Below are 25,186 nucleotides of genomic sequence, written 5' to 3' on the forward strand. Positions count from 1 at the left end.
ATATTTCTTTCAAATTACTCATGTCTGCAGCTTATCTAAGGGAGGTAAATCAAAATCAGATAACTGATTCCTTTTTTTTTTTTTTTTTTTAAGAAATTATGTTACTAAATTTGAAATAACGTTAAATAAAGCTTATAAAAATTTTTTTTTTTTTTTTGTATAACAGAAGCACATTTGAAAATGTTTTTTCTGTTTGTTTAGGAGCAGAAATAACTTTTGCTTTTGTAAACTCTTGAGTAATGTATAAACTTCAAAACCATGTTCGAATGTAGCAGGATCATAAGTAAATAAATTTTATTTGGGATATCAAAATCAGAATATTTGTGCCTGTACACAATGATTTTTATCATTATTATATTCAAACTAATATATTTTGATAATTTTCCAGTATTTATTTTGACTAATTAGAGCCCTCAAGATTCCTATGAATGCTTTTTTAATCCCTATATAGGATGTTCAAAACAAATTTGACACATTTTAAAAAGGAAAGTTGGACCCTCTAACTCCTGTATGTGGAGTAACAAAGATCCTCATTCGCCATTTTTTAATAGTTGCCATTCTAAGGTTCATTTCTCTTGTCAATGCTTATATTGCCTGGATTGTGTTGCAGCTTTTTGGTAAATTTTCTTGTCAACATTTATATTATCTTGTGTCAGAATATGAGTTATGAAAAGATCCTTTGTTAGCCACTGCTTCCAAATAAGATTCTTTTTTTTTTTTTTTTTTTTTTTTTTAAAGGTGATTGTAAATGGGTATTTATTTGCTTCCCCAAGAGAGGAAATTAGGCATGAGGTTGTTTTTTAATGGGGGGGACGGGGAAAGGGGACCAGCTTCCGAGAGTGGGAAATGGGAGCTGGTAGTGAGAGCCTCTCTTGGTATATAGGGTTGCCCCTACATAGACCAGGAGGTCATTGCCACAAGGACAATGGTGGTATTTATTTGCTTCCCCACTAAGCAAATTAGACACAAGGCCGTTTTTTAATGTGGAGAGAAGGGGGAAGGGGAAAGGGAACCAGCTCCCAAGAGGTGGGAAATGGGAGCTGGATAGTGAAAGCCATTTGATATATAGTTTTGCCCCTATATGGACCAAAAGATTGCCACAAGGGCAATGGTCTTTGATGCAGTATCTGCCGGAACAGATACTACACTTTCATCTTGTCACCTTGGAGGACCAGGTAAGGTAAGGTGATTATAAATGAGGGAAATTGGTAAAGAACTATAATTTCTCAGCATGAGAAATTCTGATTTTTAATTTTTTTGATTTCTGATTTTCTTGCTCTTGGCCACTCATGTTCCTGTTTTTGTGGTTGATGGTTCAGTCCTTACTATAAATGATAATAAATTAACACTTCTACACAGTCATGGCTGAGGGAATGAAAGCAATCCATCCCTGTGTATTAAATAAATGGTTGAGTTTGAAATTCTGTATAGGTTTATCAGTTAAAAAAGATGGACCAAAAAAAATGTTACATCATCTGAAATGTTGTGAAATCAAACTGCAAGATAAAAATAATATTCTGAGTAATTCAAACTTATTTTGTTTCTGAATTTTGGAGATGAGGGTTGATAGTACGTTGTATTGTTTGTATTATTCGGACTACTGTCCTCACATCTTTAGTGTTATTCACACAACATTTCAGCCAATGTAACCTCCAACTTTTTTTTAGATGTATATTGTTGAACTCTAAAATCTTTCTGTAAAAAAACTTGAGAATCTGCACAGAATTTTGAATGGAACCCTTTTATTTAATCCAAGTGGATAGCATGTTTTAGCTAAACGAGCCATGACTAAGTAGAAGTTTTACGTAATTTGCAATTATATTTTTCATATCGCCTGCACTAAAGCGTAACAAATAAACTACTTCGTAAAATTAAGTTGTAAGTGGCACTCTTCTAGAGTTGGAAGGTTTAATCCTCAGTGCGAGAAGGTCACATACCAATCGACCATAAAACGCTTTGGAAAGTCACAGATGTTAATGTAGTTTTACTAAAATAGTCATTTTTTACAAATGAAAGATCCATAATTGTCAAAATACCACCATTATGTTCGGAAATTAATATCCTTTCATGTTATGCATTGATAAATAATAATCTATGTATATTTGGATATTTTTTTTTTTTTTTTTGGAAAATAATGATAAAAATGTTAATGCTATGAAACAACCATTATTTATTTATTTTTTTCCCCCTCATGGTGCTTAAAAACTCAGTACCACTCCCAGGAATTTTGTCATGAAATTTGGAAACTTATTACTTTAAATCATTTTTTGGGGTATGAAATCAACTATTATTTTTTTTTATTTTTATTTTTTTTTTTAAATAAGATAACAGTGTGATGAGTATCAAACATAAAAAAAAATTCATACTCCAACTTGTAAGTAAATCAACCTTTTTCCCCCCTTTTTTGTCAGTTAAAATTATGATTGTATGTTTTCTCTTTTCATAGCATAGATTTTTAATTATTCTAATAAAATGTATCGATTTCATTGTTTTGACTGTTTAAAATTTAATGCTGAGAATTCAGCAGCAGCAGTTCCTGCTAATTCGTTTACATGCTTAAAAAAAACAAAAGAACTTTTTTTTTTTTGCTTAAAGTTTAAGTTAATGCGATTTGTGGTTCTTTTATAAAATAGTGTATTTTTTGAGAAATACTGGTTTTCTAATATACTCAACTTTTGAACTTTAATTCTAGTCATAAATGATTTTCTAGCAGCCAAATAAAATATTCTACTTTTTTTTTTAGGCATTTATGTATGAACACCCTAAAAATCTTGGTATAAAAAAAGGGAAAAAAAAATTTCGAGTGGGAGATCAGTTTTGCATATCAATTTAACGTAAAATGATCCCTTATTTCTCGGCCATTCTTCCAAATATTTTTAATATTTTCTCAAGATCAAAAGTTGGTATAAAAAAAAATAATTACCCTATTATTAGCCATAGGTTCGGGTGACAAGCCTATTTGAATGTGACATACGACTAACTTTACATCTGAATTAGAAGTGTTCCCCCCTAAAAAAACTGCTAACTTTAAAACACTTGATAAAAGTGACAAAGCTTCCCCTTCTAAAAAAAACTTTTCCTTAACTCTATCCTAAGTCTGAGTGGTAAGCTCCATCCAGCAAAACCTTTCTTAAAACCACACAATCATAAAAAACAGGCCCTTACTCTTCAAAGGGAAACATGATTTATTTATATAGAAAAAAAGAAATGGTTGACTGCCCTAAAACACTAGAAATGGTGGATTGTTTTACATTGAATTTATGTGAAATTAATCCGCAACTATAAATTGAAAAATTATTGATTTTTTTTTTGTTTTGTTTACTGTCAACTTTTCAGAGTGTCACACGTGACCTGAAGTCTGAGTTGAAAGTTCCCTCTCTTTGTAATAAGCACACTCTTAAAACCAGAACCACATATGAGGGGCGTGCAATAAGTAATGCCCCTGACCCACTTCCAGTTTTCTGATCTAGTTGAAGCTTTGCATGTGCAATGATTTATATCTCTATGGGTTATGTGGCAAATTACAGCTCTGAACGAATTGTGGTTTCTGTTTTACAGGTGTTTGAACTGAGTCAGGTGTGAAATGGAGCCTGTTGAATGTAAAGCAGTGATCCGGTTTTTGTATTTGAAAGGACACACACCACAGGAGACTTTGGATGAAATGAAAGAAACTTATGATGATAATGCCCCATCATATGACCTTGTAAAATGTTGGCATCGTGAATTCAAACATGGCCGGAAGTCTGTGGAAACAGCTTCCAGGTCTGGTCGCCCCCCCCCCTTCTGCCATTGATGAGGCATCTGTCCGTCAAGTTGAGGCTGCCATTTTGGAAGATTGGCGCATTACTATTCGCCAAATAGCCCAATATATCAAGATTAGTACAGGGTCTATGGAAACTATCATTCATGACCAAGAAGATGAGTCAAAGTTTTTCAAAAGACTGATTACACAGGATGAAACCGGGGTCCATCACTATGATCCAGAGACCAAAGCCCAGTCAATGCAGTGGAAGCACTTGGACTCACCACCTCCAAGGAAGGCAAGGGTGCAGCCCTCCGCTGACAAGATCATGCTCAGTCTTCTGGAACCAGAACGGAGTAGTGATGGCAGATTTCATGGCAAAGGGTACCACAATTACAGGAGTCTATTATGCTTCACTTTTGAGGAAATTAAGGTAAGCTATCTAAATCAAGAGGCGGGGCAAGATCAGCAAAGGTACCCTCCTCCTGCAGGGCAATGCTCCTGTCCACAACTCGCATGTCGCCAGATCAGAAGCACAGGCGTGTGGTTATGAAATCCCTCCTCATCCTCCCTATAACCCTTTCTCCCTCGCAGGGGTCGCGCGCGCACGGTGAAAAACGGCGCGCACTAACCCTAAGGACGGTTGGCTATATTTTCGCTCCTTCGAGCCTCGGACCCCGCGCAAGCATCCGTCTCTCTCCCTCTCTCTGAATCTCTCCGAATTGGACGTTGGTATCTGGCCGTCTAGTGTCGTAACGCCCAGTCGGGAATTCTTGGTAATTTCTGTCGTGATCGTCCCCCTCGTCGGTGGCCGTCCTCCCTCTGTCTGCAACGGCTGGAAAGTCAAGTTGGTTATGCTGAAATCGAAGGGCAGTCTTCACAAGTATAAATGGAAACAATCAACAACGATGAGGATGGTTTTAGGCTGTTCATTGAGTGATTCGGTATACAATAAGGCTTGGCTCGTCACTTATACTTTCGTCAGGCTTGGAATGCAACTCCCACAGTGTATTTTACAAAACTCTAAGTGGTGGTCTTGTTACTTCTCTTCGTCTTAATTAGAAGAGGCTGGCGGCACGCGTGGCTTCCCAACTTCTCTGTTCGACCGACTGCCCGATTCTCTCTTGTCGTCTATTTCCACAGTAGTTTTATTAAACGTCATCCTCCCCTTCCTTCTGTAGTCGACCCATTCTCTCTATTCGACGGGTAATCATAATTCTTTCTCTCTCTCTCTCTCTCTCCTTCCCAACCGACCCCTTCTCGATTCAATTCCGAGAATTAGTTATCTGTCTAGGCATTTAACCAATTTGTTCCCTTAAAATTAGAATGACTAATTCAATTGTTTTCGGGGTTTGTTCTTTCTCTCTCATCACCTCCAACTTGTTGGTTTAAGTGAATCATGTTATCATTTACACTCGGATCGTCGACTTTACTCGTCGACCCTTCCCAGACCTCCTTGCGTTTTCCTCGCCAACCCGACATCTGGCTTATCTTTAATCTGGCCCTTTTGAACTCCAAATAATTTACTTGTCACCCGATGACAATTCGTTGGTTTCTCACGAGATGGGACTGAGACCTCTCGCCCAGCTCCATTCCACTCACCCTCAACCTAGGAAGCAAGGTTATCCGGTGTCGCCCGGCTTCGTTACATCCCTACTCTCCTGACCTTGCACCCTCTGACTTTCACCTCTTCCCAGCCATGAAGCTGTTTTTGAAAGGAAAGCGTTTCCCAGATGATGCAGCCTTGATTTCTGAAGTCACATCGTGGTTGGAGGACCAACCTGAGGTGTTCTATAAAAACGGTCTCCAGAGCTGCATCAAACGATGGGAGAAATGCATAACTCTGGGTGGCTCCTATGTAGAAAAAGACTAATAACTATACCAAGTTTCATTGCTCTACTGCTATGAGAAGTGGGTCAGGGGCATTACTTATTGCACACCCCTTGTAATTGTCTAAAAAAAACTTTTTTTTAAACCTGATAGTGTTAATATAATTATTTTAAACAGTTCTAGTATTATTTACTTACTTGTGCATAAAATGAATTGAAATTTAACTTTGAATTCTATAACTTATTTTTCAATGGATAAATAATATTTTTAAAGTATGGCAGTATATTTATATGCATTTACGTCAGATTACTTGGAAACTATTAACTTTTAGAGATTTACAGTGGCATATTCTGATTCCTAGCACAAAATCACACTGAAATGGCAAATTCCATTGCTTAATTTTGTGTGTTAAAAAAGTATAAATTTTTTATTAAAAAGAAAGTACTATAAAAAAAATATGTGCCAAAATACATCTGATCTTCAAGAGGGGAAAAATAGTCAAAACTTCCTAAGTTTTGGTCAGATTTAAAGAAAATTAAAAAAAAAGATTTTTTCTTAAAATCATTAAGCTCTTTCTATGTATGCCGTTGAGATATTTTAAGTAATTTCAAATTTTTCATGTGTATTGCTAGTTACATCAGCTGAAATGTTGTACGAATAACTCGAGATAAAAACAGTAATCAGAATAACCCAAATAATATAAATCTAAACTTATTTGTGTTTTTCTTTTGTTTTTATGCATTGACCACTCCTCACTCTTACTATTGATTTTCTCACGCAACTTGTTTTATGCATATAAATAATATTAGGTTTTGTGTTTGCAGGGTTAACCTTTCTGCCAACTACATAAAAATCGCTTGCAAGAACGAAGGTGTATATCAGTATCATGTATCGTTTTCACCCGAAGTTGACAGCAAAAGTATGAGATACAAAATGGTGTATGAGCATGTAGACGTCACAGGAAAAACGAGAGCGTTTGATGGATCGATTTTATTTTTACCCATAAAGTTAGAGAACACGGTAAGTTATTTGGAGTAAGACATTCAGAATTGATCCAAATTGAAAACATCTTCCTTTTTATCCACATCAACTTTGTGAAATGGCTGTAAAATCTGCATTCAAAAAATGATTCTGTAAAAACATGGTATTTAAAAAAAAAATTTTTTTTTGTACTTATATACAATCAAAAGTATAAAAAAGCATTGGGATCTTTATGTGCTATATGTATGTTGTAAGTGTCGTCACGAAAAATCAGAAAATATGATTGAGGAAAATTTACTTGTGGAGACGGTCTTCGCATGCTCAGCTTATTTTTTTAACGAACGCTGTTTAAAATAGCATTGAAGAAATTTGAATGTGTATATCTTCAAATCTCAACATAAAATTCAGTGCATATTTAGAATTAGAATTATTTAAGAAAAAAAAAAATACAGAAAAATCTTTGATGTACGTACTCGTCACAGAACGAAGATGCCATATTCCAAAAATCACATGGAATTTGGCTAGTAAACAAAAATATTTAGTTTACAAAGGTCAACTAAAGATAAATTTGTCTGTAGAGCCCTGGTATATTAAAAAATTCTCGTCCTATGTGCGGAAAAACATTTCTGTGATTTTATTCTTTTTTGGGACACCCAACTAAATTCGGAATTACAATTTGAAATGTTACTGCACCAAATAACATTAAAATTGCAAAAAAAAAAAAAAAAAAAAAAATTGGTGCTTCTATATTATACAAATAAAAAAAATATTAAATTGAATTGAAACAAATGGTGCCTACATAATTGTCATGCCGCAAATACTAACATCTCCAAAAAGTATGATACAGTAAAAAATAATTATGAATGAAAAACTATTTTCGATAAAGTTTATATGAGGGAATGAATTTTGTCCGACATATTTTGAATCATGTGACGTAAGCAACAAAACTTAATTATCTTTCCTGTTAATTTATCTGGGGTTTTTTTAGTAAGCATAATATAGTGATTTAGCTTCCTTTTTACAAATTTTTTTTTCATTAATAATTATTTTTCTACCTTATTGTTTTTCATAATTTTTGAATATGCTACTGTTTGAGACCTGACAATTATGTAGGCACTATTTGTTTCACTTGAAATTCAATATTTATTTCGTTTGTATGATATAGAAGCGGCAAAACGTTTTTTTTTTAAATTTATCTTTGGAAAAAAATGGTTGGTTGACTATTTCGGTAAAACATAGATTATAAAAGTTTCATCATATGAATGAATTTGTTTTCTTTTCATCCCAAACACATGTTCTCGTTAGGTTACCAAAATTAAACAATATTGATCTTTGTCAGTATTAGATGAGTGACCAAAGGACTTTGATATCTTCCTGCAATCTTAAGTCGTCACCTTCCTTGACTGAGATATACATGTGACTGGGAACTGCTTGTGAATTTAATATTATCATGACATTTCCTCCTTCAGAGGAATTCAGTTCAACCTGCGGTAATGGGAACTTGTATGCACTATGACATAAATATTGTAAAGTTTGAATTATTGAGTTATCTCTCATTTTTTTTTTTTTGTTTTGTTTAATGATGAGCATGACAGTTATTCCTCTGATACTCATAAAATTTGATTTTCATATATAAAAATACTACTACTTGATCAATATACATGATTGTTTGGAATATGATCTTTTTGTTCTGTCATGGGTACATACATCATAAAGATTTTTCTTTTATTTTTGTTTTTTTTTTAAATGTAGGAGGAATTCTGGACAATCATCAATCATTTTTAACATGTTTGGCTTATAGTTTTGGTAAGAGTGACAAAGCAATCTTCAAACACATCCAAAAATTCTGTTGGTACCGCATGTATGATGTCATGTGCGTTCTTGTTCTCGCAGTATTAATGTATCATAATTCTTCTGACCTTTTGTTTCAAACACTTCCTGTTTTACATATATCTCAACTAATGATGAGACGATCCCAATATTTTTCCTGATTCCGTACTAAGTTTCCAACTTTGATTCTTTATAAATCTCTAAATATTTAATTGTAAAGTTGTCATTTTTCTGCCATTTTTTAAATAGGCATATATTTCTTGTAGGAGGTGATCTATACATTTTAGTTTTACTGATAGTTTAAAATCAATAAATATTTATTATTTGATTATTACTGCCAGTAGTGAAAGATTTTGCTTTAAACAAAATCAAATACAAAAGATAAAGGAATCATTTTTGACATCTGAAAATAGGCACACATTTTTCGGATACCCCAAAAAGTTACGATTTTTCAAATTCCTGATTCCAACTCTGATCTCAACCAACATGTACTAGCTAATATTTACTAGCTAACCAACCCACATCAACATTTAACATTATGATTTATTGTATTTGCAGGAGACAAAACTGACTTCAACTCGATTAACAGATGGAGTTGTGGTTTCCATAACGATTAAATTGGTAAAAGTACTTAAACCGGAGTCTTGTACAACTTTGTATAATATTATCTTTCGGAGGTGAGTATTTTATTTCTAATAAATGATATTTGGTACCTAAATATATATTTGATGCGTTCCAAGCTTACACGTCTATTTTGAAATATAAATTAGCATAGTAATTGTCTGTATTTTTAAGATGAGGTGTTTTCATTTATTGAGATTGTCGGACTTACTTCCTCATCTTGGTTGTTATAGTCACAACGTTTCGGCCGTTTTGCCCTCCGGCCTTCATCAGGTGTTTTGTATCGAACTGGGGAACCGTTTGTTAGGAGTCTCGAACCCAACCCTTTATTATTATTACGGGGGGTACTGTGTTTGGACTCCAGCTAGGCTCTGGGACATAGTTGCTGATTCTCTGTTTTGAATGTTACTTTTCACTGTCTTCGTTCAGGATTGGACTCAGCACCTTTGGGTAATTGTAAGCTTTGATACAACGTCTAGGACTACTCGGCCATATGTCACTAGTGACATATGGCCAAGTGGTCCTAGATGTTGTATCAAATACAAAAGTATCGATACAAAACATTTGATGAAGGCCGGAGGGCAAAACGGCTGAAACGTTGTGACTATAACAACCAAGATGAGGAAGTCAGTCTGACAATCGCAATAAATAAATTAGCATAAAAGAAAATGTTTAATTATTGGACAATATATATAAAAAATTATAAAGATAGATACTATCTTAAAACTATAAAAATCTCTATAGATAGAGCAATTAAACAAGCAAGAAAAATTGATGAGGTAATAAAAATTGAATAAATCACAATATTTATTAATCCATCAAAAATTCAAACAAGGAATTATAATAAAGCTTGTTTTGAAAATTCATGAGTTATGGATTTTTCTTTATTATAATTCCTTGTTTGAATTTTTGATGGATTAATGAATATTGTGATTTTTTCAATTTTTATTTCCATCCTCAATTTTTTTTTGTTGGTTTTTCTATTTTTGTTTATATGTCACATCATTTCAATACCCAGTTCCCTGTATTGCTGTAGCCTTCTTATACTCTTCCATATATATATATATATATTGAAATGCTTTTTTTTTTCTTTTTTGTTGACAAACTAAATGATTACCCTCAGAGTTTTTATTTATTTATTTATTTTTATTTTTTCAGGATAATGAGCATTCTTCAAATGAAACAGGTTGGCCGATATTATTACAATCCCAATACATCGACTGCCATTCCCCAACACAAGTAAGGAAATACATTTCTTTATTTTTTTGCTTTTCTCAGTAATAAAAATGTGTTTATACTTGTGGGCCACCTTTGAAAGAACAAAATCCCCTCTGTTACGAAATTAAGGAATGCGTGTCTTTGAAAGCAACATCAAAAGGACACTTATCTCTACACAGAGTACTAGGGCTCTGACAACAGCATTTTTTTTTTATTATTCTTTTGACTCTCGAGTATATATCCGACACAGACAACCGAGAACCACATTAGTCTATATAAAAACATATAAGATATTAACGGATATATACTCAAGAGTCAAAACAATGAAAAGAATATTCTGTTGTCACAGCCCTACTGATGACTCTGCAAGAATAGAATGTGTATAATTAAATATTTATCATTAAATTATTTGTAGCCTCATTTCAATTGTGTCCTTTAACGAGAAATAATACAAGCTGTCTAATGTAATTTATAAATGCAACTTTATTTCTGTTAAACACTGTTAGGACAACATTTCGGTCAATGTAACCTCTCACCTTCTTGTCGAACTCGGTAATTTTGACGGAATTTTGAACGGAACCCTTTATTAACTTCATGGAGGTAGTATGTTCTTGTTCCATCAGCCATGACTGGATAGCGGTCCTAAGTAATTTGCAATCATATTTTTCTGTCACGCACACTGAGAATTGAACCATCAACATTTAGGAGAATTACTTAGGACCTCTATTCAGTCGTAGCTGATGGAACGAGCATACTACCCCCGTGAAGTTAATAAGGATTCCATTCAAAATTCCGTCCAAATTGCAGAGTTTGACAGAAACATTCCCGAGTTCAATAAAATACACTTGGAAGAAAGTTAGTCTACATCGACCGAAACGTTGTGAAAATGACATTCAGGACGAATCCAAATAATACGAATGACCAATCCTCATCTAAAAAATTTAGAAACATAATTTGGTTCCCCTAATAATTCAATGATCAAACAATATCGAAATAATTATATTTAACTTTAAGGATCTTGTAACTATAACCTAACTCTGGAAGCATGGGCATGGTTGCAGCATTCACCCTGGGTCAGTTGGGTCGGTTCTTTTCAACAAGTTAACGACATCCCAAATAATGGCTGACCAAGCATGGCGATCCAGGGCTACTACTGCTATGAGTGCAAGCTATTTGCAGTTCTAGCGACAGATCCAGTAATGATAAGGGTCCTGAATTAATTCAACATCCTGCTTCACCGTCCTAAGCCAGGTTTTCAGTGAACCACCACAATGTTTCTTCCAGCCTTGTAATGATACTGGGTTGATGACTTTGTGGACAAAGTCATATGGGTGTCAATGAATCAACAAAGATATCTGGCAAGGAGAGAGTTTTGAAGGGAGTTGATCTTGCAGTGAGTGCAAACTGTACTATTGGAGATACACTATTGTCAGCAAATACAGATGATATGACCTAGGCAGTGATGGTTGAATGCCTTCATTTTGCAAAGTTCTCTGGAACCCTTCACTTTGTGAGAGTATGAATGTTTATTTCCAGTATTTATTTACTTTACAAGTTGTCAGAAAGATGACAGCCATATTAGCTTAAGAAATTAAAATTCAAAATGTTTTCTGAATAGTAAAATTCTTAAGTATTAAATACATCGATATAATTATTGTTAATATAAAAAGCTGTACCTTGTGTTGACAAATAAAGGGCGATTAGGTTTATTTAAAGGTTTACCAGCATAAGCTATACTTTTTAACTACCAATTTTAATTAAATGATGACTTTAAAACCTCCCGTGCCAGAACTAAAAAAAAAAAAAAAAAAAAACCACTGCTAATGTCGTCATCTTCCTTAATGGATATATACAAGTGACCTCCAGTCGCTTGTGAATTTGATATTCTCATGAAACTTCCTCCTTCAGAGGAAGCCAGTCCAACCTACCTAGAGTGAGTGTTGCTTCAGTATTTTAATTAAACTATAATGTTATGCAATTCATTGGCTTTTATTATAATCATTGTTTTAGCGTTGATTTTGCATGCTCGTTTCTGTTGGGTCATCCAAGGGTTAGACTTTTTTCTTAATTTTGCAAATTCATTCTCTATGGTACTCTTAACACTTTTTATTTAATCTTTTTCATCTCAAACAAGGCATATTGGCACACTTGGACTTAAGGGGCTACTATTTGAAATCATGCCTAACGGGGAATTGTGGGAAGTTAAGTAGCAAGATTTCTATTCACATTCCATTTAAACTTCAGTATATCAGTACAGTAAGGAAAAGCAGTAAATGGAGGAAATGCCAACACTGTATTGGTTGATTGTTTGCTGCCTTTTCCATGGAGAAATCTTTTTACGGTTGGATTTCTTTCATATCGTCTACCATAGCTGCGAGCGGTAGGCCCTGCCTTTGTTATACAAATAAAACTTACAGGGCAGCAGGTACTATCATGGCGTTTAATCTGCCAGCTGAGATGATTTACCAGAAGATGATGCTTGGAGCCACACATGAAAGAGTTGGGGAATGTGTGAGAACCGGTAATGACCACTTATCCTGACACCCTTAGGATACAACAGATGAGTCATAAAATAGAAGAAACTATTCATAAAAGCGGTAGCACATCTGTTTGGTGTGTCGGGTGTGAATATCATGGAACGGAAAAGAGGTAAAGAACTTGTGTATGTAGCTGAATCTTTTTTGTATCCAGCATTCATTTACATCCAAGAGGAATGGCTTTTTAAGAGGGATAAATTGTAGGACAGGCAGTTGAGTGTTTGGAGACAGCTTAGAGAAAATATTGGAGTTAAGATTTGTTGGTGTGAATTGGTGAAGAGTTCTACCAGTTTTCCTTTCAGGATTACAAAGGTGCTACCTCTACACACAACTCTACACTTTATAGCATGTAAGATTGCATCCATTAGTTAACCTTTATCATGAATAAAGAACCTGGAAATGATGTGATTTTTGAATGCAAGTTGCTTGGGGTGAGGTAATCAAAATGGCGTCTGTAGATAGGATTAAACAAGATTGTATGAATTTGTTCATTTTCTTTGTTTTTTTTTTTCTTTCTTTTTTTTTAATCAAATTCTCTAGATTTTATTTTTTTTATCAGAAAATGAGGATTTTTAAATGGATGTTTGGATTATCTTTTAATGGCGTTCAACTACAAAAATAAAACTGACTGACGGAAGTTTGTTTTATATTTTAAAACTTTTTACTTTTCTTGTAGATTGGAAATTTGGCCCGGCTACATTACAGCCATTCAGGAATACGATGGTGGATTAATGTTGATGGCCGATGCATCTCATAAAGTTCTGCGGAAAGAAACTGTATTAGATGTGATGTAAGTCAGTTGATGAACTATTGGAATCAGAACATGATTGTATAAAAATGTTCCATTGTGATTTTGTCCATAGAAAAGTAGTTTAAACATGTGTTTCCAAGTTGAGAAATAAATTAGGTACTTATCCACAACCTGACTCAACTTTGCGTTGGCATCTTCCAGCAGCCAGAAGATGTCGACCCGATTAGCCAGTTAGTTGTCATTAGATGACAAGAGTCAATAAAATTGTGAAAGACAAAAAATTTTGCAACAAAAAATTTGTTTTTAATTGAAAATGAATTACAACATGCTGTGTTAAGTAAAAAAGATTTAGGGAAAAAAATATTAAGAAAACTTCTTTTAAATACCCCCGCCCCAGAAAAAAAAACAAAGATTTGTGAAAACAAAAAGTTGTTAAAACACTTAACTTTCTTTGAAAAAGAAAAAATTAATTTCTTTTACAGTTTTTTTTTTTTTTTTTTATACATGTTTTCATTGTTAAAAAAAAAGATTTATTTGAAAACATTCTTTCAAAAAAACTTTATACTTTTTTAATTATAAGATTTTTATTTTTTCATATTATTATAATTATAATTGCAGTGACTATTTTCTTACAATTTTGTTTTCAGTATTTTGATTTTATTGTCTTTGGCAGTCTTCAAGTGTTTTTTTTTTTTTAATTTTATTGGCTGCTTACAACATGCAGGAAGATGGTGATGCGAAGTTGGGTCAGGTTTTGGATTAGTACCATAAATTAATGTAAAGTATTTGGTTATAGTCAGCTAACTTACTTCCTAACTTCTGGCATGGCTGTTACCAGAAGCGATGACAAGGCAAATCAGTTTCTTTACTTTTACTGTTCTTTAATATTTCTATTGTGAAGCAATTTAAATAAAATATAACACAAGGACATTATGGAAAAATATACAATAAAAATGAACACAATCATACAAAAATCACAATTAGTCTTTATTTGCACTTTTAATAACAAAATTAAAAAATAAGTTTTTATTTTATTTGAAATTTTATGTTTATGAAATTATGAAAATGTTTTTTATTTGAATTTATATAATAAATATGTTTATGAAAGTATAAAAATAAAATTTTTGAAATCAAAATAACATTTCAAACATCATAAAAAATCCGTATCTAATACATAATAGTCCCAAAAGATTTTTAAAAGTGTTTTCAATAATTCTTTAAAAAAAAAAAAAAAAAAAAAATGAAACTAATTTCAATAATTCTTGATTAAAATAAGACTGAAAAAAAAAAATTCAATGATTGTTAAATGAAAAAAAAAGAAAAATTGAAAAAAAAACATAATAAAAAACAAAAGAATACATGCAGAGGTTCAAGCTGAGAAATCTTCTTTCGCTAATAAAAATTTGGTTTTGTCTAGAGTTCACATTATATTAAAGTAACAAATAAAAAAAAATCTATGATGTACATACCATGACGAAACGAAAATATCATATCTCTAAAATTATGTAAATTGATCAAGTAGTTTCATTTTTATAAAAATTACAACAAAAATCTTGCAAGTTTGAATTCTTGTTAGTTCATATCTCGCTTTATATGCTATAATTGCATTGACACAGCCGTTTTTTTGTTTTTTTTATTATTGCAATTTCACCCCAAACAAGGCACATTGCCACTTTGCTGTAGGGGGCTACTATCAGGGACATAAGCTACAGGGGTACTATGTGGGGAATTGGGCAGCAAGATGTCGGTTCACGTTACACTTGAACTTCTGCATGTCAGTACAGTTGTGGAAGCAGGAACTCTGAAGGGAATTCGAAAGTCCAGCGGTTCTGGGGAAGAAACTACTGGATTAGAAGGCTTTCTTACATCTAGGGATCTCAACTGTGAAGGGGTGGGATTTTGCTGCTTGTCGGGTTTGTCGGGGGTATTTACGTCGAGGAGGCACAAGTGCTTGCAGTTGGTCAGAGCATTCACCATTAAAATACTTGTAGAAAAGGCAGAGGGATGCTACATTTCGTCGATGGGACAGAGGCTGAAGCTTAGATGACAGTTCTCGTTAGATCACTGAAGTTAAGCAATGTGGAGCCTGGCCAGTACCAAATGAGTAACCATTTGAGAATATTAGGTGGTGTATGTCATTTTCCCGTGACCAGGACAGACATGCAGCTGGGACTGCTTGTGTTTCCCTATAAACTTCCTTCTCTAGGGGAAGCTGGCTTAGCCCAACCAGAGCTAATATCACAGCAGGTCTTACTAGTTTACTTTTTTTAAAATCTCCCTTTGTGTTTTGTTTTTTTATAGATTGTTTTCAAAATGGTGGACAAGACAGTTGCTCTTCGGCTACTCATTAATTTGATTTTTTTTTTTCTTTATTTAAAAATGTAACTACTTCATCAATTTATATGATTTTCAGAATTTATTTTTGTTTCATCATGGATACATATACCATACAAATTTTTCTCTATTTTTTTTTATTTCTAACATAGGGGTGATTTTGAACGAGAACCAAAAATTCATATGAACTATATATTATTTATAATGAGTTGTCTTTAAAGAGGACGATCATATTTTTATTTTCTGTTAAAGCTTTATGAACTCAACTTTTAACTTTTTTCATCAAAAAATAAAGAATTAAATTTATAATAAAAAAAAATTGCAAATAATACATGATGAAAATTGTCCAAAACAAAAAACATTAAAATCTCTCATTAAGTGTTGCTAATCTCTTTAAAAAGCAATGATCACCTCAAAATTCATACGTGATGAAAAATCCCTCAATTGTAAATATTTAAAAAATAAAACAAAAAAAAAAAACCTGATATAAATATTTTGATAAATTTTACATGTATCTTTTTTATCTTTTTTTTTTTTTTTTCATCAGAGTTGGATTAGACAATTTTCACTGACTCGGTCGCCTAAATCAATGTATTTGTTTCAAGTTTATAGATGAGAGAATGACATATACTCCTGATCATCAGCAAAACAAAAACGATTCTGAAGAGCTTGATTTGTTTTTATTAATTGAATAATCAATCTGGTTTTAATTTTTTTTTTTTTTTATTTAATGCAGGTTTTCTTTACACAAAAAAGATCCTGTGAAATTTAAGGATGAGAGCATGAAGACTATTATCGGTTCTGTTGTCCTCACGTGGTACAATAATAAGACCTATCGGATTGATGACATTTCATGGAATATGACGCCAAAAGATACTTTCCAGTCAAGCACAGGAGAAAGCACTACCTTTGTAGACTATTATAAGTAAGTTACATTCAAACCAATAACAAAAATTTTTATGTAATAAATATAAATGTGTGTGTATATATATATATATATATATATATATATATATATATATATAATGAATGAATGACAAAAGTCTATATTCCAAAGTTCATGATGTTGACCATTTATTCTTTTAATTCAGATGACATTTACAATTCTTGACAGTATTTGTTTCGTAGCACAAAATCAATCACTTAATTATTATATCAATCAGTGAATCTATTTTGCCCTTAACTCATCAGAAGAAATAGCAACAATCAATCTATCAAAAGGAGACAAAGTGCATTCTGAAATGATTAAAATCCGAAAATTGGAAGAGAAGCTGTAAATACCTTATAGTATGTTTACATTACACCATTTTGAATTGTCATTCATTATATTGCTCTGTAATTACATTGAGCTTCTTAAATAAGGATTGGTATTTATTATAAGGAAATAAAGTATATTTCCACAGATATATATAAATATATATATATAATTTTATTTATATAAACATTTAAAAAAAAATTTTCTTTTATTCAATTTTCACCCCAAACAAGGCACAGTGCCACTTTGAAGTAGGGGGCTACTATCGGGACATAAGTTGCAGGGGTATTATGAAGGGAGATGAGTAGTAAGATATCTGTTCACATTAAACTTGAACTTCTGCATGTCAGTACAGTTGGGAAAGCAGAATCCCGGAAAGGAGTTCCAAAGTTACCTCCTGCACAAAAACTAAATATAATCCATATTTTCTCCCCATAGTTTATAAATCCATATTTTCTCCCCTTAGTTTATAAATCCATATTTTCTCCCCTTAGTTTATAAATACACACACAAACATGTCTTCATAAAAAATTTTCTTTTTCTGATTAAATATCATATTTTCTTATATATAAAAAATGCATGACTTAACAAAAAATTTTGGTGAATACTGTGTATTTTAGTTAAAGATCCAAAGTGGTCCATTTTTAAGTGTTAATTGATAGACCATTTGTCATAATTTGTGTATTTATCCCATTGGTTTTTTTATACACATACTGATATTTTTAATTCTTAGCCATCAACCTGGGGGTGGGGGTTCTTTGGCACCAATGCCAACAGAGTCTATGCCATTGTTGAGATAGCTTGTTCCCTGTTGACTGGGGTATGTCTTTGGTATTGTGCAGTTCTAGGGGCTCCACTTTCCCAAGTTTTGTCTTCTCTCTTTGAGAAAGGGTTAGTTTATTGCTTTATACCTGAGATATTTCCCCAGGCATTACTTTGCAGGTCAGTGTGCTTTTTCTCTAAGGCATTGGCTTTTCAAATCTCACTTACTGACCCTTGTGTTACATTGTCCTGCCATGGGAGAGAGAGATATAACTATTGATATTTTTAACCTTATTTTCTGAAGAATTTTTGTAAAATGACTTTCCTAATTAACCATAATTTAATGTTCATATTTTTTGTTATCTGCTTTTATTGAATTGTTATAAAAATTTTCTCATAAAACAATCCTTTTAAAAAAATTTTTCTATCAGAAAACAATATGGACTAGAAATCAGAGATATTAACCAGCCATTATTACTTCATAAAGGCAAGAAAAAATTAACTCCTGAAGTAAGTTGCATTTTTTGTTTTTGTTTTTTCTTTGTTTTTATTGCATATTCCTTGGCAGTAATATATTTTTGACATGAAGTATGCAGATATTTCTCCAAATTCAATTGTTTATCTTAGATAATTGACAGAAGAATGGCCGTATTGTTGTCGATACATGCAAATGTTTAATTGCTAAACAAACACAGCTGTCAATGAATTTGTTGTATATACATCATGGGCTGGATGTTCGCATGAATCCAACAGCTTAATTTTTTTTCTTTTAATGCTCTACCTAGTATTGAGCAATTTTGAAAATATATTGGTTTAAGTACATATTATTAATACATCAGAACTTTACCCTTTATTTTAACTTACATATATCTCAGATTGATGAGAGTTGTTGTGGTTTTTAACTTTTAAATTCAGATAACATATCTCAGCTCAAACAAAAATTTATTGATTGAAATAAGCACCATCAGAACAATCACACCCTTGCCAATGCAAAACAAGCATATTTATGCTAGTAATGTAAAAATCTTGCGTTCTGGTAGCGATGAAGTCGCTGAAGGCATTTTTGATATTGCTTGGGTTTTTGAAGTATTTATCACACAGAAAGTTGAGATGCTTGAAAAAGTGGTAGGCAGTAGGTGAGAGGTCTGGAAAATATGGTGGATGAGGCAGTTTCGTAGCCCAATTCGTTCAATTTCTGCAGGGTTGGTTTAGCAATGTGCAGTTAGACATTATCATGTTGGGCCTTTTCTGTTGACTAATGCTGGATGTTGTTGAAGTTTTTGATGCATTTCATCGATTTGTTGACAGTACTTCTCTGCCGTAATGGTTTCACCTGCATTCAAAAAACTGTAATGGATAAGACTGATCGCAGACCAATCAGCATGACCTTTTTTTTGGTGCAACTCTGGTTTTGGAAAGTGTCATGGAGCTTTGTCGGCATCACTGAGCTGAGCATCACCGGTTATCGTAAAGAATCTACCTTTCATCAAAAGTCACAACCCAGTTGAAAAACAGGTTGTTTTTGTTGCATAAAAGAGGAGATGATACTTCTTTTAGTTGTCGTTCAATTCGTAAGGCACCCATCTATCAAATTTTTTGTCTTTCCAATCTCTGTCAAGTGGTTGAAAATCATTGTATACTTACATCGAATTCAGAACCAAGTTCTGAAACAGTTGTGTGTGGATTCGCTTTGATCGTTATCAACATCCGATGGTCGACCACTACACTCATCGTTTTCAAGACTTGTTGCCGCCACAAAATTTCTTAAACCACCATTGTGCTGTGCGTTCAGTAGTGATTCCTGGGCTAAACACTTCGTTGATATCGCGAGCTGGTTCAGCAGCTTTTCGGCCTAGTTTGAATTGAAATAAGAAAATTGTGCAAATTTCCATCTTGTATTCAACGTTCTGAAAAGAAGACATAATTGTTTTAAAACGATTATAATTTAAACAATTAGATAGAATGAAAAATGCTCTTAAAATAATGTAAAAAGTAAATATAAAGGTATTATAACGAAAATTTATTTGAAAATACATCATTCGAAATCAGAATTAAAAATTCTACAAGAACTTTCTTCTCAATCTAATATATCTAGTTTAGAAGATAAATAGTAAAGTTACATAGAAACTTTATTACATTATCAAGTCAATAAGGTTTACAGGAAAAGCAATAAGGGAGAAACCATGTTTAGACCATGGCATTTCTTAGCTAAATGCTTCTCGTTAAAAAAGGAGAAAAAGACAATACCGATTTTGAAAACATTAAGATTAGAAATGGAAAAATTTTTCAGTTTAGAATTGGTATTATCTTTTTACCTTTAACATGAGGAGGAAAGGCTATGTAGCGTCACATTGGCTGTTGCAATTTCATTGTCTAAGTGTTTCAGCACCTTCTGGCCGTTTATGTAATTTGTCCGGAATATAGTGACAATAATGCAGTTTGTATTCTGCATAAATACCATGCGTCTTGGAGGAGATGAGGGGATAAAGTTTAAAAACAACTTTTTTTCAAATAGTTGAATTGTAAGGATATATAATACACATTCTAATATATCAGTAAATAGTTAAATGATAAAAACAAATAAAGAAAAAAAATCTGTATGATGTACAGATCCATAACATAAAAAAATTATGCAACAAAAATTACATAAATTGATCAGATGGTTTTATTTTTTAATAAAAAAATCAAATTTTATGACGAGTGACCATCTTATGAAGCCATCTTGGAAACGGTCTTAAAGAACAAAGATATACCTCTAAATAATTCAAAGTTTTGTGAGATTTTAGAATGCCATTCTTAATAAAAGTAGAGAGGGCGGGTATCAAAAAAACTCATATTCACTTAAAAATTATTTTCTTTATGAAAATAAATTTACATGATTTTTGGTGTATGATATTTTCTTTGCGTCACGGGTACATACATCATACAGAATTTTCAGCACTTCTATATTATACAAACAAAAAAAAAAAAAATTTGAATTTCAAATGAAACAAATGGTACCTATGTAATTATCCGGTCTCAAACAGTAACATCTAAAAATTATGAAAAACGATGAGGTAGAAAAATAATTATTAATGAAGAAAGAAATTTCTGAAAGCGAAATCATTATACTAAAAAAGAGAAGTTGACAGGGGAGATAATTAAGTTCTAGTGCTTACGTCATTTGATGAACATAATTCAAAATGTCAGACAAAATTTGTTCCCCATATAAACTTTATTGAAAACGGTTTTTCATTAATAATTATATTTCTACCTTATTGTTTTCTGTAATTTTTAGATATGTTACTACTTGTGACATACCATTTGTTTTACTTGGAATTCAATATTTTTTGTGTTTGTATAATAGCACCAAATTTTCTTTATTTTTCATTTTTAATGGAAGCGGGAGGCTAGACAAGTGTCGAGGGTTCTACATACATAATTTTCTTTTCTTCTTTGTCCATATTCTGTGTATAGTTGTTAAGATAGATGCTTCTATAATCATAGGTGTTGTATTGATTTGAATCAAGATTCCGTCTACATTGAATATGTTTGAAACTATCCTGATGTTCTTGTTGTTTTTAGGGTGACGTCAACAAAAACGAATTGATCTGTTTAATTCCAGAGTTCTGTTTTATGACAGGACTGACGGATGATATGAAATCTGATTTTAGAGTGATGAAGGTAAGTATTTATGATTTCATTCCATTTTAGAAATAAATTGTTTGTATCAAATCTATTATTCAGCATCCTCATCCATTTGCTTGCAGTACTTTATCTCTTGCAGACTGGCTGCTTTTAAACACCTGCATTCATTGTTTCTACACTACTTGTTCTACAACTGACATTGCATCCTGTTTACAGGATAAATTTCTCTCTGAACATAATTTTGTGATTATTACTAGTTGATGTACCTACTAATATTTTGCAGGCACCTGCCGAAAAGTTTGGACATTTAAACTTTCAGTATTTATGTATTTATTGTACTGCGCTAAAATAATATTATTTGGAAAGCCATTCTTAACATGGGAGGGTGTTTTATGACTAATCTGTACTTTCGCCTACCAATTTAATAAAATGATATCATAAAACTCTGATTTAACTTGAAAATAATATTTTAAAAAATAGCGCGGTAACAAGAAGTGCATAAGCACCAAGTTTTATGCATCCATTGTTCAAAAGTACTTATGTTACATATTTGGTACCCTACGTCAGTTGCAACTAAGTTATCTAGTGTGAATTTTGACAAGGATCACATTGAGTGTATAGTGATAACCCAGATCTGGGAAACAAAATCATTCTCGAGGTTCAATCAAGGATAGCTGACATGTAAGGTCAAAGCTAAACAGTGTAGACAAAATGAAAGTATGAGTTGAGTTGAATGACGTTTTGGAGCTGGAAGAAACAAAGGTTTATAAATCTCAAGTGTGTCTGTAGAAGCCAATCACAAGGCATCTAATCATGTGAGTCTGCCATGTGTTGTGTGAGACAGTTGGTCAATAATGTAGAAATTTTGTAATCTAAGTGTGAAATGTTATCCCAATGTCTCTGTGTATCACTCATTTCATTTTAGTTAGAAAGTTAATAAATAACTAGATAATTAGCTAAGAAAACATTAGTCTCTCTCTCTCCCGAGTCAATTCTCTCCAAAATAAAACCTTGAAAAAAAACTCTGAGCGAACGCCTCCGTTGTGTTACTTTCTGCATAAAAAGAAGCTTATTTGTATAGCGACCACTAGATGAAACTACGAAAATGAAGGGAAGTGACAGTATCAGACAAGACGATCAGATGCAAGCACGTAAGCATAAAGTACCAGTTCTAATTAAAAATTTAACACTTACAGTTATTGATAAAATTTTTTGGTTTTTATTATCCAAGGGAGGAAGATTGAAGGAATGTGAAATATATGCATGGTAAATCCATTTGCGACATTAAAAATAGCAATTGAAGCATGAATGAAAAAAAAAGTTGGTTATAGTCAGCTAATAATACTTCCTAACTTCCTGCTTGTCTGCTACCTGAAGTGGTAACAAGGCAAATTAGGTCTTTCACTTTTATTGTTCTTCAGTATTTCTATTATGAAGTGATTTATTGAAATAAGAAAAGGGCATTACTGAAAAATATACAATAAAAATTAAAATTATATAGACACAATTGGTCTTTATTTGCAGTTTTAATAACAAAATTAAAAAATAGGTTTAAAAAAAAAGGCTAATTTTAATAATTCTTAATTATAATTGTTAAACGTGTTTTCAATAATTCTTGGAAAATAAAAAAAAATTAATTTCAATAATTCTTAGTTAAAATAAAACCGAAAAGCTTTACAATGATTATTTAAAAAAAAAAAAAAAAGATTAGAAAAATGTAATAAAAAATGATGCAGGCATAGGGAAGATATAGACATGAGAGAAAAAATTGAAGGAACTGATTTGCCTTGTCACCGCTTCCAGTAGCAGACACACCGAAAGTTAGGAAGTATGTTTATTTGACTATTACCAGAAAGTCTTATAGATTTATCAGGCGACACTAGTTTCAAAGTAAAATTCCAGTCACTCTTACCAAAACTTACTTTTGGTTATTTATAAGATGATGAATGCTCAGGTCTCATTCAGTCTCCATGTTGTACAACAGTACTTGTACTTGTTTCGGCATTCACCCTGGAGCAGTTGGGCCGGCTCCATCCATAGAATTTGCTACGTCCTGAATGAATACTGACCAAGCGTGACTGTCCACCACAGCAACAGATACAAGAGTTAACTAATCATGATTCCAGTGGCAAGTTTGATAGCGATGAGGACTCAAGATCAATTCAGTATTATTTTTCACTGTTCTAAGCCAGGTTTTCAGTTGACCTTTGTATCTTTTTTTTTTTTCAACTCTGAGGCGGGGCTGGTTCAATGAATTTTCGGATGAAATCATCTAAATAATAACTAAGAACGTTGCACAACACATTCTTTTGTTTTTGTTCGTTGTCAAAGCTGCATATTTACAGCAAATTCAGTTTGGGGTTGAATATTTTTCTTAAATTTATTATTTCTTTAAATTTATCTGCAGAGGATTATACACGATCAACACCCCCCCCCCACTCCTCAATAGGTCGGGGAGAAGTGCTCACACGACACATTTTTGCATCTCACAAACTTAAATCCAAGATAGAGATCAGACTAGTTTATTCTGCCATAACAACTTCCTGTTTGTGGGTCCTGGATATGACCTTAAACTATATCCAGTCGAGAGGCCCCAGCTTGTGGGCTTTGGGGAGTGTGGAGCCACCTTTTAATTGCCATTGCTTCCAGGTCCACTCTGACCCGGAGTGGTAGTACCTGTTAGGGTCTCAACTATGGGTTAAATAGAAACCGACTTGAAAACAACAAATATATTCTATTCAAAAATTTTTCTTCAAAATCTTTGGATTTGGCATTAAATAACCTGAAAAGGGTTGATATGCCTAAAACAAAAACAACCAAACCAAACCAAACCAATCCTGTTTGTGACATCACTTTCTTTGACTCATTAACTTAAACTTTAATTTTTGTGAAACCATGTGCTCCCCTACTCTTCAACAACAATGCCAACCCCAACGCTGTTTCTGTGTCTTCTCTTTCATCTTCCATTTCTGGCTGTTTCATCATCTCTCACATTGGTGACTGCCAAGAAGCACGCACTGGATTAAGAAGTATAAAAAATAAATGATGCAAGAGAAAATATAGCTTCCGACACATCCTGTATATATCAGTTGAGCTCTAGGTGCATGTGTGACACTATCCTGGGAAATTACTCTATAAAGGCGAACATCCATATATTGGTCTTTTGTCAAAACCATATTCGTCAGTTGACGACAACTCATCTCGATTTGCCCCAAGCCATAACCTGCATTCAACTGTCCTTAACTTTCACAAACTCAAGACTGTTTGTAAATTGTCCCAAAACTCACTGCTACACCTAACATTGTCTGTAAATTAACTCTAAATATACTGACTTCTATTGTCTGATTTTTTTTGTCCTCATGACTACCAGACCTTGATTAATATTAATGATCATTTTTTGGTTACCTTTCTGTGCCTTGGTGAATAACTTCCTCCTCGTTCTCATTCCACTAACCCTAGTTCTTATACTTTTGTTCTGCTGATCAACTTCTTTCCTCTTTTTTTTTTTTTTAATTCCTAACAATGGGTTTAGGGTAGTCATCGATAATATTACATCTTAATTTATAGTGGAAATTTCCTATCTAACACATCTCATGTATTACTACAAACCTACGGCTCATGAAAGATGGACGCATAATCCCCATCAACTGTTTTACTTTGAAAATTGAATCTTCAGACGTTTCTTTTTTTTTTTTAAT

The 25,186-nt window shown here is 32.8% G+C and overlaps 1 protein-coding gene across 1 annotated transcript in view; it reads left to right on the plus strand.

Moving 5' to 3' along the window:
• LOC145246714 (piwi-like protein 1) overlaps nucleotides 1–25,186 on the plus strand; it is a 95,749-nt gene that overhangs the window by 36,652 nt on the left and 33,911 nt on the right. Inside the window, exons 6-12 of the mRNA XM_080108456.1 lie at nucleotides 6,397–6,592; nucleotides 8,942–9,060; nucleotides 10,163–10,243; nucleotides 13,436–13,549; nucleotides 16,581–16,769; nucleotides 18,293–18,371; nucleotides 21,426–21,524. Coding sequence (XP_079964582.1) covers nucleotides 6,397–6,592; nucleotides 8,942–9,060; nucleotides 10,163–10,243; nucleotides 13,436–13,549; nucleotides 16,581–16,769; nucleotides 18,293–18,371; nucleotides 21,426–21,524 — 877 coding nt within the window. The remainder of the gene's footprint in view (nucleotides 1–6,396; nucleotides 6,593–8,941; nucleotides 9,061–10,162; nucleotides 10,244–13,435; nucleotides 13,550–16,580; nucleotides 16,770–18,292; nucleotides 18,372–21,425; nucleotides 21,525–25,186) is intronic.

This window comes from Euprymna scolopes, chromosome 24, assembly GCF_053919585.1.
Source record: "Euprymna scolopes isolate OS-2025 chromosome 24, ASM5391958v1, whole genome shotgun sequence".
Classification (NCBI taxonomy): Eukaryota; Metazoa; Mollusca; class Cephalopoda; order Sepiida; family Sepiolidae; genus Euprymna; species Euprymna scolopes.